The following is a 13,166-nucleotide window of genomic DNA, read 5'->3' as shown; positions in this document are numbered from 1 at the left end:
GCTATACTCAGCGTTCCTGCTCCTGGGGAGATAGTTTGAAAATGGGATCTCTGAGAAGTAAGATACTAAGCTGTCGGTGCATACACACTATGTCTGACGCCAGTATATTGAGCCTCTGGCATTGAGGGGGCCCCAGGATGGAAGAACAGAGCAGGTCACAGCTCCTGTGCTGGTCAGTAATGGGATCTGCCACCAGAATGGCTACTGCATTTCCAGCCCCAGCAAGATAGGGAAATTCAGTCTCAAAAAGGGAAGCTCATTGCACTAGTCCAGGTGAGAGCCTGTATTGCAGAGCTAAGCACATGAATGGAGAGGGGACTAGGTAAACAATGCTGAAGAGGAATAGGATTGAGGAGACTTAGCAACTGCAAGTTGCATAGATAGTTGCATATATTTTATATGTGTGTGTATATATATATATGTGTGTGTGTGTGTGTGTGTGTATAGTTGCACATATTATACAGTTGCATATATCATATATAGCTGTATATATTATATATAGTTGCATATATTATATATAGCTGAGTATATTATATATAGTTGCATACACATAGTTGCACATATATAGCATGTACACACATATATAGAGAGTTGCATGTATTATACATAGTTGCATATATATAAAACATGTACACATATATAATTGCATATATTATATATAGCTACATATATTATATAGTTGCATATACATAGTTATACATATATAACATGTACACATATATATATAGCTGCATGTATTATATGTCGTTGCATATACATAGTTGCACGCATATATAATTGCATATATATAGCTGCATATATTATACATAGTTGCTCATATATACCATGTACACATATTATATCTAGTTGCATATATTATATGGTTGCATATGCATAGTTGCACATATATAACATGTACACACACATAGAGAGAGTTGAATATATTATATATATATATAGTTGTATATATTATACATAGTTGCATATATATAACATGTACACATATATAGTTGCATATGTTATATATAGCTATATATAGTTGCATATACATAGTTATACATATATAACATGTACACATATATAGAGTTGCATGTATTATATATATCTGTGTATATTATATGTAGTTGCATATACATAGTTGCATTATATAATTGCATATATTATATATATAGCTGCATATATTATATATAGTTGCATATATATATAACATGTACACATATATAGTTGCATCTATTATATATAGCTACATATATAGTTGCATATACATAGTTTCATCTATAACATATACACATATATAGAGTTGCATGTATTATATGTATATATCTGTATATATTATATGTAGTTGCATATACATATAATATACATATAATAATTGCATATATTATATATAGCTGCATATATTATACATAGTTGCACATATATAATGTACACATATTATATATATATAGTTGCATATATTTTATATATGTATAATATACATAGTTGCACATATGTAACATGTACACATATATAGTCACATATTATATATAATATATATGTGTATAATATACACATATATATATATATGAATATAGACAGATTATATTATAGATATGGGGAGTAAGGGAGAGAGGAGCTGGGATGATTCTGAGGCTGCGAAACTGGACAACTGGAAGGATAGTGGGAGCCTTGACAGAAGGGAAGTGCCACAGTCCTAGCAAAGACAGACAGCTGGGGGCCCGGTGGGTAGAGTACTAGACCTGGAGTCAGGAAGAGATGCTTCCTCTGGCATGTATTACTTAAGTGGCTTCAGACTTCAGTTACTTCTCTGAGCCCCAGACAGGGTTCTAAACCTAGAATATGGGAGAAGTGATACATTAGGGGCTTGATATTAACTCATTAGTTAACTGAGTTTCTGCATAACGGGTTTTCCTTATGATTGCTGTATTTTATTTGATGCATTTAAAAACATGATGATGATGATAAGGCGGAGGAGGAGAGGGGCCCACAGCCTTCCTCAGACTGCTCCCCAGGAGGGCCATGATGCAGAAAAGGCGCAGAACCTCCACTCCTCGGCCATCTCTGCTGAGTCTCAGTCTACTTGTATTCTTTGTCAGTGGAGAGAATCCCCACAGCAGGAGGCCCTGAGTTACTGCAATAATAGATCCTTTGTCTGTTTGAGAATGAGTTCAGTAGGACTGTCCAGTGCTGCAGCTGGGCTTTGTGATTGCCCCCAAACTTGGGGCAAGCCCCTTCCCCAGCTCCCAAAGAGCTTCTAGGCTGGCACGTTGAAAGTTGTTTGCATGACTGTCAGACACGTGGTTGGTTGGATACATGTGTGTACTTTCTTTCCTGGGTGCGTTTATCTCTGTATAAGCTCAAGCATCTGCCCATTTGTACATGGGCCAAAGCTTCCATATTTATCCTTGCCTTGCCTGTGAATTAACTTAATGAGCTTAACATTTTTTTGAGGATTGAAATCATGACTCAGCCTTACCCCCAGTGAAGATGTTTATAGAAATGTTCACGTTTTTAGAATTGAATGGCGAGCCCCTTTCACACCAGCATGTTACCAGATTTCTGCCCTGCAGGGCCTGTGATGCCCTTCTCCTTATCCTCTTCCCCTTCCCCTCCCAAACCCCTCTGCTGGCCATGCTAATGAATGATCTTTCCTGTCTCACTTCAGCATTCAAGCAAAGCCCACCTGCCATCCCTGCCCTGGTGGCCAATGTGAAAAAGAGGAGACACGGGGATGAAGAGATATACTATATGCCGGTGAGTAACCCCCTGCTGGCACCAATGCCCGCAGTTATGTGACACCTACTGTGTACCAGTAACTATAATAATAACTTTTACTTAGAACCTACTATGTCCAAGGCTGGAAATGATGAAAGATTCCTAGTCAAAAAGAATTATGGGTTTGGGATTAAGACCAGAGATAACCTGGAAAGGCAATTTAACAAATTCAGTGAACATATATTGTGTACTTACTATGTGCCAGACACTTTAATAATAACTAACTTTGACATAGCACTCACTCTACACCAATAATTATAATAATAATTTATATTGTACTTCTTATATCCTAGGAACTATAATAATAACTATTATATAATATCTATTATGTGCCAGAAACTAGTATAATAACTTTTATATGGTATCTGCTATGTGCTAGTAACTATAATAACTTTGATATAACATCTGCTAGGTGCCAGGTACTATAATAATAAGTATTACATGATATCTGCTATCTGCCAGTAACTATAGTAATAATTATTTATAATTATAAAAATAAATATTAATAATAATAATATAGTACCTACTTTGTCCAGGAACTATAATAACTATTATATAGCACCTACTATGTATCAGTAACTATAATAACTTTTCTATAATCCCTATTATGTCCCAGGAACTATATTCAGGTGTCCTGAATCTTAGATCTTAGACCCGAATGTAGTATGAGAACAAAGGGGAGCCAGTTCACACATCGAGGGGCTTATCTCTGTCCTGATTTGCTTCCAATTCAGGTGCGTGGCCGAGAGAACTTTGAAATACTGATGAAAATCAAGGAGAGCCTGGAACTCATGGAGCTGGTACCTCAACAGCTAGTCGACTCCTATCGGCAGCAGCAGCAGCAGCTCCTCCAAAGGCCGTGAGTACTAGTTATTCCTCTTTCATTTTTGACCCTTTTCTCGTTCACTTCTCCATCCACAGGTCCACATAACTATCCACAATGCATCCATCTATCCACTATTCTGTATATCCATCCATCCATCCATTCATCCATCCTCCTGTTTCTTCATCCATCCATCCGCTCACTCATCCTACCTCTCCATCTATCTTTCCATTCAATCTCCTTTCTATTCATCTATCCATCCATCTATTCATTTATCCCTCCTATTTCTTCATCCATCCATTCAGTCATCCCATCTTTCCATCCATCTCTCCATTCATCTTGCCTTCTATACATCCATCCATCCATCCATCCTATCTCTCCATCTGCACATCCATTCATTGTCCTCTCTCTCCATCTAATTCATCCTCTTCTCTCTTCATCCATTCTCCCCTCTGTACATCTATTTGTCTATTCTCTCATATGCATATCCATCCTCCACTCCACATATGTGTGTGTTTATACACATTATAAATATGTATATAAATATATATAAGTGTATATATATATATATAAATTTATACATAATAACAATATTGACTGCACTATCTAATCTGTCTTTGTAGATATAGCTATATATCCATGGTCATTGGAAATTTTGCAAAAAGAATCAAAAGAGGATCCTTTAGGACATTACTAGAACTGACCCTTGGAGGGAACCAAAGATTAGGAAAGACAGAAGTCAGGAGGAGAGCGTTCCAAGCAAGAGACAAAGGCTGGGAGATGGGAGAAATCGGCCATTTTGGTAGAACATGGAAGTGTGTGAGAGAGAGCAGTAGGAAATCTGTCTAAAAACTGAGATTGAGGGTTCAAAGTAAGGTTTCCTGGGTTTTACAAGAGTAACAGCTTATCATTTTTCTTCCCATTTCCTTGTTAGAAGTCACTTCCAGTCTCCTTCTTATGGCCCAGTCCTCTCGCCAATGAACAAAGTCCACGGGGGGATCAACAAACTGCCTTCGGTCAACCAGCTTGTGGGGCAGCCTCAGCAGCATAGTTCTGCTGGAGGTCCCAACCTGGGGCCCATGGGTAAGTCTGTTTTGATGGTGGTACCATGAGGCAGGGAACTCTAACACGGGAGCAGAGGAAGAGTGGCCCTTCAACATGGTAGGATGGCCAGTAAAGAGTCAGATCAAGAATCAGGCTAATGAATGCGAATGGACGGGCTGATGGAGAGTGTCCAGAAATATAAGCATTCAAAAAATCCCTGCCCTCTTGGAGCTCACAATCTGAAGATATCCATAGAAATAATTATAATTCAAAGTGGAAAAGGCTGGGAGGGGGATAGGAGAGATACACTGACACATCACCCATGTGTCAGTGTATCTATCTATCTATCTATATCTATATATGTATCTATATATCTATATAGATATAGATATATAGATATATATTGGGACATCTTTGTGCCCTACACCCAGTAGAGGAAGAAGAGAACGTGAGTTTGTAGCATTAGTCAAGAAAACTTCCTTTGGCTGTCTCCTTGGTGCATGAAGCCCTGTTGGCTTTATAATTATAAAAATAAATAATAATAATATAGTACCTACTTTGTCCCAGGAACTATAATAACTATTATATAGCACCTACTCTCTTATAGCTCACAATCTAGGACATCCATAGAAATAACTATAATTCAAAGTAGAAAAGGCTGGTGAGTAGGAGAAATAGAAGCAAATGGCCTTTTTAGAAACTATTTTAGAAACTATTCATGACTTCTTGACCCTGAGGGGAGCCCATGTACCTAGACTAAGAGATGAAAGACAACTTTCTTCTGTTTTTTTGTTTTGTTTCAATTCTCCAGAAGGATTGGGGCTAAGGAAATATTCAATCCACTTTCCATTTTGATCTGAGGATCCACAATTTCAATAAATTTATTAAGTTCTAAACTCTAAAGATAGAGTGAAATAAATGGTTCTTGGCTTAGAGAAGTTTACAGTCTGAAAGGGGAGCCAATCTGTACACATACAAGTAGATGGAGAATACTAGTAAAATGAATATAAGATCCTTTGGGAAGAGTGTGTTGGAGAGAGCAGGATCCTGGAAGAGATCAACATGCTTTGAAAGAAAGGAGGGACACAGAGGAGCTAGTAGATGATCTATAATGAACATCAGGGGGATCTCCTCTCCCTGTTTCCTCAGTCTCTCCCCGAAAAGCAAGAGGGTTTCCTCCCCTCTTTGCCAATAGGTTTTGCTTTTTCTGTCCACAGGTCCCGGAATGCTGAACAGCCACAGTCACCCCATGCAGTCCAATGGTGAAATGAATGGTGGCCATAGCTCTCAGTCCATGGTCTCAGGGTCACACTGCACCCCTCCTCCCCCGTACAATGCTGACCCCAGCCTCGTCAGGTACACCTTTCTCTGGGCAGCTCCCGTGTGGCATGTGGACTGTGTGATAGCTTTTCTTTCTGGCTCTATCCCCCTCCACCCCAGCTTGGCTCATCTGCTAACCTTAGAACCTGTCTGCCACTACATCTCCACTAACTGGTCACCAGTTCCAACTGAGAAATCACTGCACATCCATCACTGCCCAAGTCATTCTTACCCTGGGGCCGAGGAGAATTCAAGCTGTTGCCTGGCTACGCCGGCTTCAGTTCACTTTGAACATTGAGAAACTTCCCTTTTCCCGTTATTAAAAATGCATCCTCCTGTTGAATTTGGAAGAACAGGACAGCAGCTACTTCTTTCTGCCTTAGTTCTCCACAGCCAAGCTCACTCTCTTCCTCCCAAGCAAACCGAGGGGACTGTGGAGATTTCAGGCCAATTTTTTATAAGACTTGTAAAAGTAAGACCCGACCCACAAAACTTTCTCTGGATGACAAGGATCAGAGCTGTGATTCAAGGGAGGGTGTGTTGAGCACATTAACAGACCATTTCAAAAGTGTTAGAGTGGTTCAACTTGCCCAGAGACTTTTGGGATACACGGTACAGTGAGCAGTTAATAAATAGTTTCACTGGTTCGCAAGTTTTTGCTGTGGATGGAGTCCTTTATTTAGCAGGAATAGGGAACTGGAGAGTAAGATGGGAAGTATAAGAAATAGAAGACATTATCTTCATATTCCAGGAGATTCCTGTCTACCTGGGCTCCAAGGAAGTCTTGCATGTCTGATTTTTAATTGGTCTGAAGGAGAATAAAGCCTAGAAAAAGATAAAGGCTCTGGACTCCAGGCAGTGACCATTGTATTGAAAAATGCCCTGGGTCTTCAGATTGTCTGTCCTTGTACAAAAAATGGGGGGCTGGTCTGTGGGCTGGGTTAGCTACAACAGCAGTCCCAATAGGGAATTTAAGAGGGTAGATGGCTAGTGATGAGACTTAGCATAGGCAAAACAGCCCATGTGGTAGGGTCCGTTTTTCCCTATACCATCCACAGACTAGTAGTGGAGTCTAGAAAGAGAAGATAATTCCAGATGTTGGAAAAGAGACTGACAAAGAGATTCAATTTAGCTTATTCTCATTATTTATCTTTGTGAAAGAGAGAGTCTAAGTTCAAATCCTCATTTTTCCATTCACTACTTATGTGACCTTTATGGCTGAGGAAGAGGGAGAATATAAAGAACTGAGCATGGACTTAATGCCATCAATATTTCTCCATATTTAAGTTTATCCAAAGTTTTATTTGTCACTAGTCCTGAGCGTTGGAGGCTGTGTTAAGTGAGGAAGCCCAAGAAATTCCAATGCCTGTCACTGACAAGAGCCAGCCCATTCCCTAAGGGTTTACAAGTCCCATCCTGGTGATGTATGAAGTCAGGGCTTCTATACCTAAAAGTTAACATCACTTTATTTTCCCAACCTCTTTCTTCAGTTTTTTAACAGGACTGGGGTGTCCAAACTGCATCGAGTATTTCACATCCCAAGGGCTGCAGAACATTTACCACCTGCAGAATCTAACTATAGAGGTAAATGCCTTGGGCATCTCTTCTTTCCATTAGATTTATCAGGTCTAAATTCCCAATACCTAGGAAAGAAAAGCAAAAACAAAGATGGGGAGAGACAGTCATGAAAAGGAAAAGAGCATCTTCCTTCCTTCCTAATGATGAGGGAAAGATCTTCCTTCTTCCATAATCCTGATTCCTATTTGAGCTTCCAACTTTATTTTTTTAAAAAAAGAATTGTGTCTTCCATTACCCCTAAACTTGACTATGATTTAGAATTCAAATACCAACAAATTTTGGTCCAAATAGATTGATTTGGATAAGAAAACTATCTGTAGTGAAGGGATACAGATTACATTTTGAGGTGCAGCATGGATTTATCTGCTGAATCACAGATGGGTTGCCCACCCCCATGCTGTTGACATCACTTACCCTTCCCATCTTTGTGGTGTAGCCTTGAGACCACATCTAGTACAAGCTTGCAAAAACTAGAATTTCTACTTTATTATTTTATATTCATCTCAAGAGGGCAATTCCTGGGACATAGGTGATCTAATAGAAAGAACACTGAGAATATAGCCTCTGGACACAGGCTGTGATCCTGGCCTGGGCTACTCACTTACCTGTGTGACCTCAGGCCAAGTCATTTGACATCAGTTTTCTCATCTGTCAAATGGAAATGCCACTATCAGCTCTATCCACTCCAGAGTGGTGCTGGGATGCTTAAATGAGAGAACTTCTATAGATTAGATTGCTTTGAAAATCTAAAGAGTTAAATAAATCAATAGTATTGTTATTGTGATTAATGGTGTCATACAAAATCTGAACAAGTCAGAACTGGGAGGGACCTTAGAATACAGAAAGTCAGAACTAGGGGAAAACTTAGAACATAGAACATTCAAGATGCGCAGAACCTTAAAACATAGAATGGTAATAGCTGACAAGGACCCTAGAGCTGGGAAAGATCATGTAATTCAATGTTCTCATCATCCAGAGCACTTTTATAAGTCTTAAACCATTGTATAATGTGAGTTCTTAGAATGAGGAATAAATTGGGATCCAAGGGTTAGGTTTTCCTTCTAGTTACATCACTATTAGAATTTACTATGATGGGGCCCTGGGATAGTGAGTAAAACAAAGTGACATTACTCTTAATCTAAATAATCAAACACCATTCTTAAGGTAATTAAATGGGATGTAATTCTGTTGAGTTTTCAATACAAGCACACACACACACACACACACACACACACACACACACACACACACACACACATATTGTTATTAAGGTTTTATCATCATTCCCTTGTTATGGCTAGGAAAATTTACAATAGCCCACACAGATATAGGGCTTTAAGCCTGACAAAGCACGTTCCTATTAGTGGCCTATTGTATGTTATTATCCCCATTTTAAAGATGAGAAAGTGAAAAGCAGATTAAGTGGCTTGTCTTAGGTCACATAGCAATCATTAGACCTCTATTTGAACTCATGTTTTCAAATTTCTACAAACTCAAATCACACCCTTGGGACTCCACAAAAGTCTGTCATCTCAGTTCCTTGGACACCCTGCCCACTCCTTTGGGACTTACTCTACCCAGGGTTCTCCTAGGGCCATTGGCAAAGGAGAGACAGTGGTTTGTCATTGGTAGCCGGGGCCAGTTGCCTAGGCTCAGCCTTCAGATAACTGTCATCACTAACCCCATCAGGAAGGTCATCTATGTGTCCGGTAACAAACTACTGCCTCCCGGCCTCCATTCTGGTGGCCCAATTCAGAAGCCTTCCAATTGCCAAATTGTGTCTGAATTAAAGTTTTAACTCCCATCTCGCCAAGTGTGATGCCTGTATTTCTAACATCAGTGTTGGGAATGGATTTGTAATTATATTCACTTTTCCCAAAGTTGGCCTTGAATCTATGGATTCAGTCTGTCTTCCCCTCCCCTCCATCTTTATTTTTTTTAAGGGAGTAGTCTTGTGATGTCTGCAAATTATTGATTTATCACCCTCCTTGTTTTTTCTCCTCCAGTAACATCCCAGGCCAGTGACGTCCGCTGGGCCTCTAGTCCTAGTCAACTTTGTCTTACATCTCTATTCCATTAGCTCTTCCTATTGGCAGCTGCTACCTGAAATTTCATTTCTATACCTGAGTTCTATTTCAATTGAAGTTCCCAAATCAGATGGTATGTGGTGGTCTCTGTAAACTAGAAAAAAAAAAAAAACCCAATCTTTGCTTTCTCATGCAAATGCCCTTCCTTGCTTCCTAGGGCATCTTTAGAGACACACATTTGGTTTGTTCAAGAGAGCAGATGTCTATACTTAGAGCAGAGTTTGTGGAGACTTTGTGCATGAAATCAATCAGTGAATATGGATTGGTTGATTGATTGATGTCAGTACCAGGAGTTCTGGTATAGCTATCTGCTCTCTTGAATAATTCACATTAGTGGCAAACCCACTGAACTCCTGGCATTTTTGTCCCAACATGAAGTACTTTGTAGGCTCTCCATGGTACGGCATGACTATATAACTACCAATGTCTGGCTTTGCTCCAGAGTGGAGGTTCCATTTCCTATCACTAAAGACAGAAATAGATTACTCCTTTGTCCCCAATAGAATGAGAGGGGATGGTCTCCCTACTCCATCTCCTTCTAACCTTGGTGTATTTGCTCTGTGGATCTTGCAGGATCTTGGGGCCCTGAAGATTCCTGATCAATACAGAATGACCATCTGGAGGGGTCTTCAGGAGCTGAAGCAGAGCCATGACTATGGGGCCCAGCAGCTTATCCGCTCAAGTAGTAATGCTTCGACCATCTCCATTGGGAGCTCAGGAGAACTTCAGCGTCAGCGCGTGATGGAGGCTGTGCATTTCCGAGTCCGCCATACGATCACCATCCCCAACCGCAGTGGGGCGGACGAATGGGCAGACTTTGGCTTCGACCTCCCAGATTGCAAATCCCGCAAACAGTCCATTAAGGAGGAGTTTACAGATGGCGAGATCAATTGAGGATGAGGAAGGGAAGGCTGCGAGAGATCCAGGAGGGGATTGTGAGGTTCCCCCCAAACCAGACTGGCTTGCAAAGGAAAAACTCAAAAAAAAAGGAAAAAAAACTCCAGGTATGAGAGATGGTGAAGAGTTTACAGCCTTAAAACCCCTGGCGAAGGTTTGGCTCTTTTTCCTTTCATTTTATGTACCCAAGACTGGAGCTTTGAGCTCTAAGTAGTTCAGGGTCAGCCAGAGTGGTCTGTCCATCTGTCGGGCCCCTCTTCCAGGAAAACATTTCTGATGTCCTTCACTTCGGTAGAGGTGCGAGGGAAAGGATGGAAGTTCCTCTAAGCAGCCCCATTCAGGATAGGCAGCCTGAACATTGTAGATATTTTGTAGTCCTGCACAGACTTACTTTGTGCATCCAAGTAATTATACAGTCCACATCACGCTTCATGGAAAGATTGATAATTTTAAAATGAGGGACGGCATCTTTCCTTGTCCTCTCCCCTCCTTCCGTCCACTCAGAAATATCTGAGTGGAGAAGACCAGTGTCCTCATGAAAACCTTTTGCCCTGTCAGCTTCTGTAGGGATTCCGCCAGCTTTCCGACCCTATGTAACAAGGGAATCTGCCTTCCTGATGGACTGCCAAAAAAAAAGGAAAAAAAAAAAGTATTTTTCAACTTCCTTGAGTTTTCCACAAAGAAACTTGATTATGTCATTGTATTTCAAATGCTGTCTGTGTACATGTGAGCTCACCCCTGCATCTGCTCTAAAAAGGAAATAGTTGTTCTTTCAAGCCCTTTTTCAAAATGGCTGATTCCTGCCATCCTAATGAGACTTGATGAAAGTTACTTTCTAAGCTAGTTTGAGGGTAAACAAAATCCATCCAGAATCTGTCAGTTTGACCAAGAATCATTTAATCTTTTTAGAATTTGCTTCTTTTCTCTTATATTCTGGCTTCCTCCTTTTCTATCACAAATTCTCTGATTTGTCTCCCTCCACCCCCAAGATGTGGTTTCTATTTGGAATCTTAATTCAGTGAGGAAAGATGGATTGCTGAAGTACTTGATCTTTTCTGGGAAACTGACCACCATATTGGAAATGCCGTGGCCCCACACTTTGACACTCAGATGACCCCTGATCAGCACAAAGGCAAACAGTGAATTTCTCACACTATTGGTATTTGATAAAGTGAAACATTTTTCTACATTAAAGTTCAGGATTTTGTTTGTTTCTTCAATGTTTCATTCTCAACATGTGGTGACGGCATCGTGCCCAGCTTTTCAGCACATTTTCAGCCAACAAAATGAGCTAAAGAAAGATTGAGAGCAAAATCTTTTTTAGTAGTTTTTTTTTATTTTCAAAATACATGCAAAGATAGTTTTCAACATTTGACCTTGCAAAACCTTGTGTTCCTAATTTTTCTCCCTCCATTCCCCCCACCCTAGACAGCAAGTAATTCAATATATGTTAAACATGTGCAATTCTTCTATACATGTTTCCACATTTATCATGCTGCACAAGAAAAATTAGATCAAAAAAGGAGAAAGAAGAAAAAGCAAACAAACAATAAAAAAGTTGAAAATCCTATATTGTGATCCACATTCAGTCCCCACAATGCTTTTTCTGGGTGCAGATGGCTCTTTCCATCACAAGTCTATTGGAATTGGCCTGAATTACCTCATTGTTGAAAAGATCCATGTCCTTGATCGCAAAATCCATTCAAACATACTACCAATTTATAGGGGTCTTTCAGAAGATCTGAAAATACAGTCCTGATTACAAGTATCATAAGTCATTTATAGAAAATGCAATTACATGTTTGCAACTGAGAGGTCCAGTCTGGATTTTCTTTCCCATATATGACCCTGGATAAATAACTTAACTTCTCAATGCTCTTGGCAACTCTCTGAGATTATAAGTTGCAAAAAAAAAAAAAAAAGGGGGGGGTGGGTAGCTGGGTGGCGCAGTGGATAGAGCACCAGCCTTGAATTCAGGAGGACCCAAGTTCAAATCTGTTCTCAGACACTTAACACTTCCTAGCTGTGTGACCCTGGGCAAGTCACTTAACCCCAGCCTCAGAGGAAAAAAAAAAAAGAAAAAAGTGTCAATCTTGGTCTCAGACACTTAACACTTCCTAGCTGTGTGACCCTGGGCAAGTCACTTAACCCCAGCCTCAGAGTTTAAAAAAAAGAAAAAAGTGTCAATCTTGGTCTCAGGCACTTAACACTTCCTAGCTGTGTGACCCTGGGCAAGTCACTTAACCTCAGCCTCAGAGGGAAAAAAAAAAAGAAAAAAGTGTCAATCTGCATTAGAGGAGGATGTATCCTCATCTGGGAGTTCTCTTTACCAAGGAACTCACTGGTCTATTTTCTGTCCCTATTTTCTTCTGTGGGAATAGCTTTATTATATCTTCTGTTGCCATTTGACTTGGTTGATGGAAGGAAAGTTGAGGTGGGATATGTGTGGAAAGATGGCATCCAGAATCCAAGAAGAAACAAAAGTTAGATATGATATTCCATTTTTTTTAAATACTATTCACCAAGATACCACATATTCAAACCCAGGTTTTCCCAGGACAATTCATTCATTCTATAGTAAGTGCTTATAAAAGCTCTAAGTTTTATGAAGAACAAACTGTTCCTTCGAAGTGCAACATTCTATCCGGGAGGGAGAACAACCT

General features: G+C 39.9%; 1 protein-coding gene across 6 annotated transcripts in view; it reads left to right on the top strand.

The window, feature by feature from the left end:
* The window catches only part of TP73 (tumor protein p73), a 212,845-nt gene extending 200,040 nt beyond the window's left edge, over positions 1 to 12,805 (top strand). For 5 of the 6 annotated variants that reach the window (XM_074306470.1, XM_074306471.1, XM_074306469.1 and 2 more), the window contains 6 exons: positions 2,645 to 2,733; positions 3,489 to 3,613; positions 4,512 to 4,660; positions 5,839 to 5,977; positions 7,432 to 7,525; positions 10,180 to 12,805. In XM_074306470.1, coding sequence (XP_074162571.1) covers positions 2,645 to 2,733; positions 3,489 to 3,613; positions 4,512 to 4,660; positions 5,839 to 5,977; positions 7,432 to 7,525; positions 10,180 to 10,500 — 917 coding nt within the window. In that variant the 3' untranslated portion in view covers positions 10,501 to 12,805. The remainder of the gene's footprint in view (positions 1 to 2,644; positions 2,734 to 3,488; positions 3,614 to 4,511; positions 4,661 to 5,838; positions 5,978 to 7,431; positions 7,526 to 10,179) is intronic. The other variant, XM_074306473.1, reaches the window with a different exon arrangement.
* Positions 12,806 to 13,166: the final 361 nt, after the last annotated feature.

The sequence above is a fragment of the Sminthopsis crassicaudata genome, chromosome 3 (genome assembly GCF_048593235.1).
Source record: "Sminthopsis crassicaudata isolate SCR6 chromosome 3, ASM4859323v1, whole genome shotgun sequence".
Lineage (NCBI taxonomy): Eukaryota > Metazoa > Chordata > Mammalia > Dasyuromorphia > Dasyuridae > Sminthopsis > Sminthopsis crassicaudata.
The sequence above is the reverse complement of the archived record's forward strand: the minus strand, read 5'-3'. Positions and strand labels throughout refer to the sequence as shown.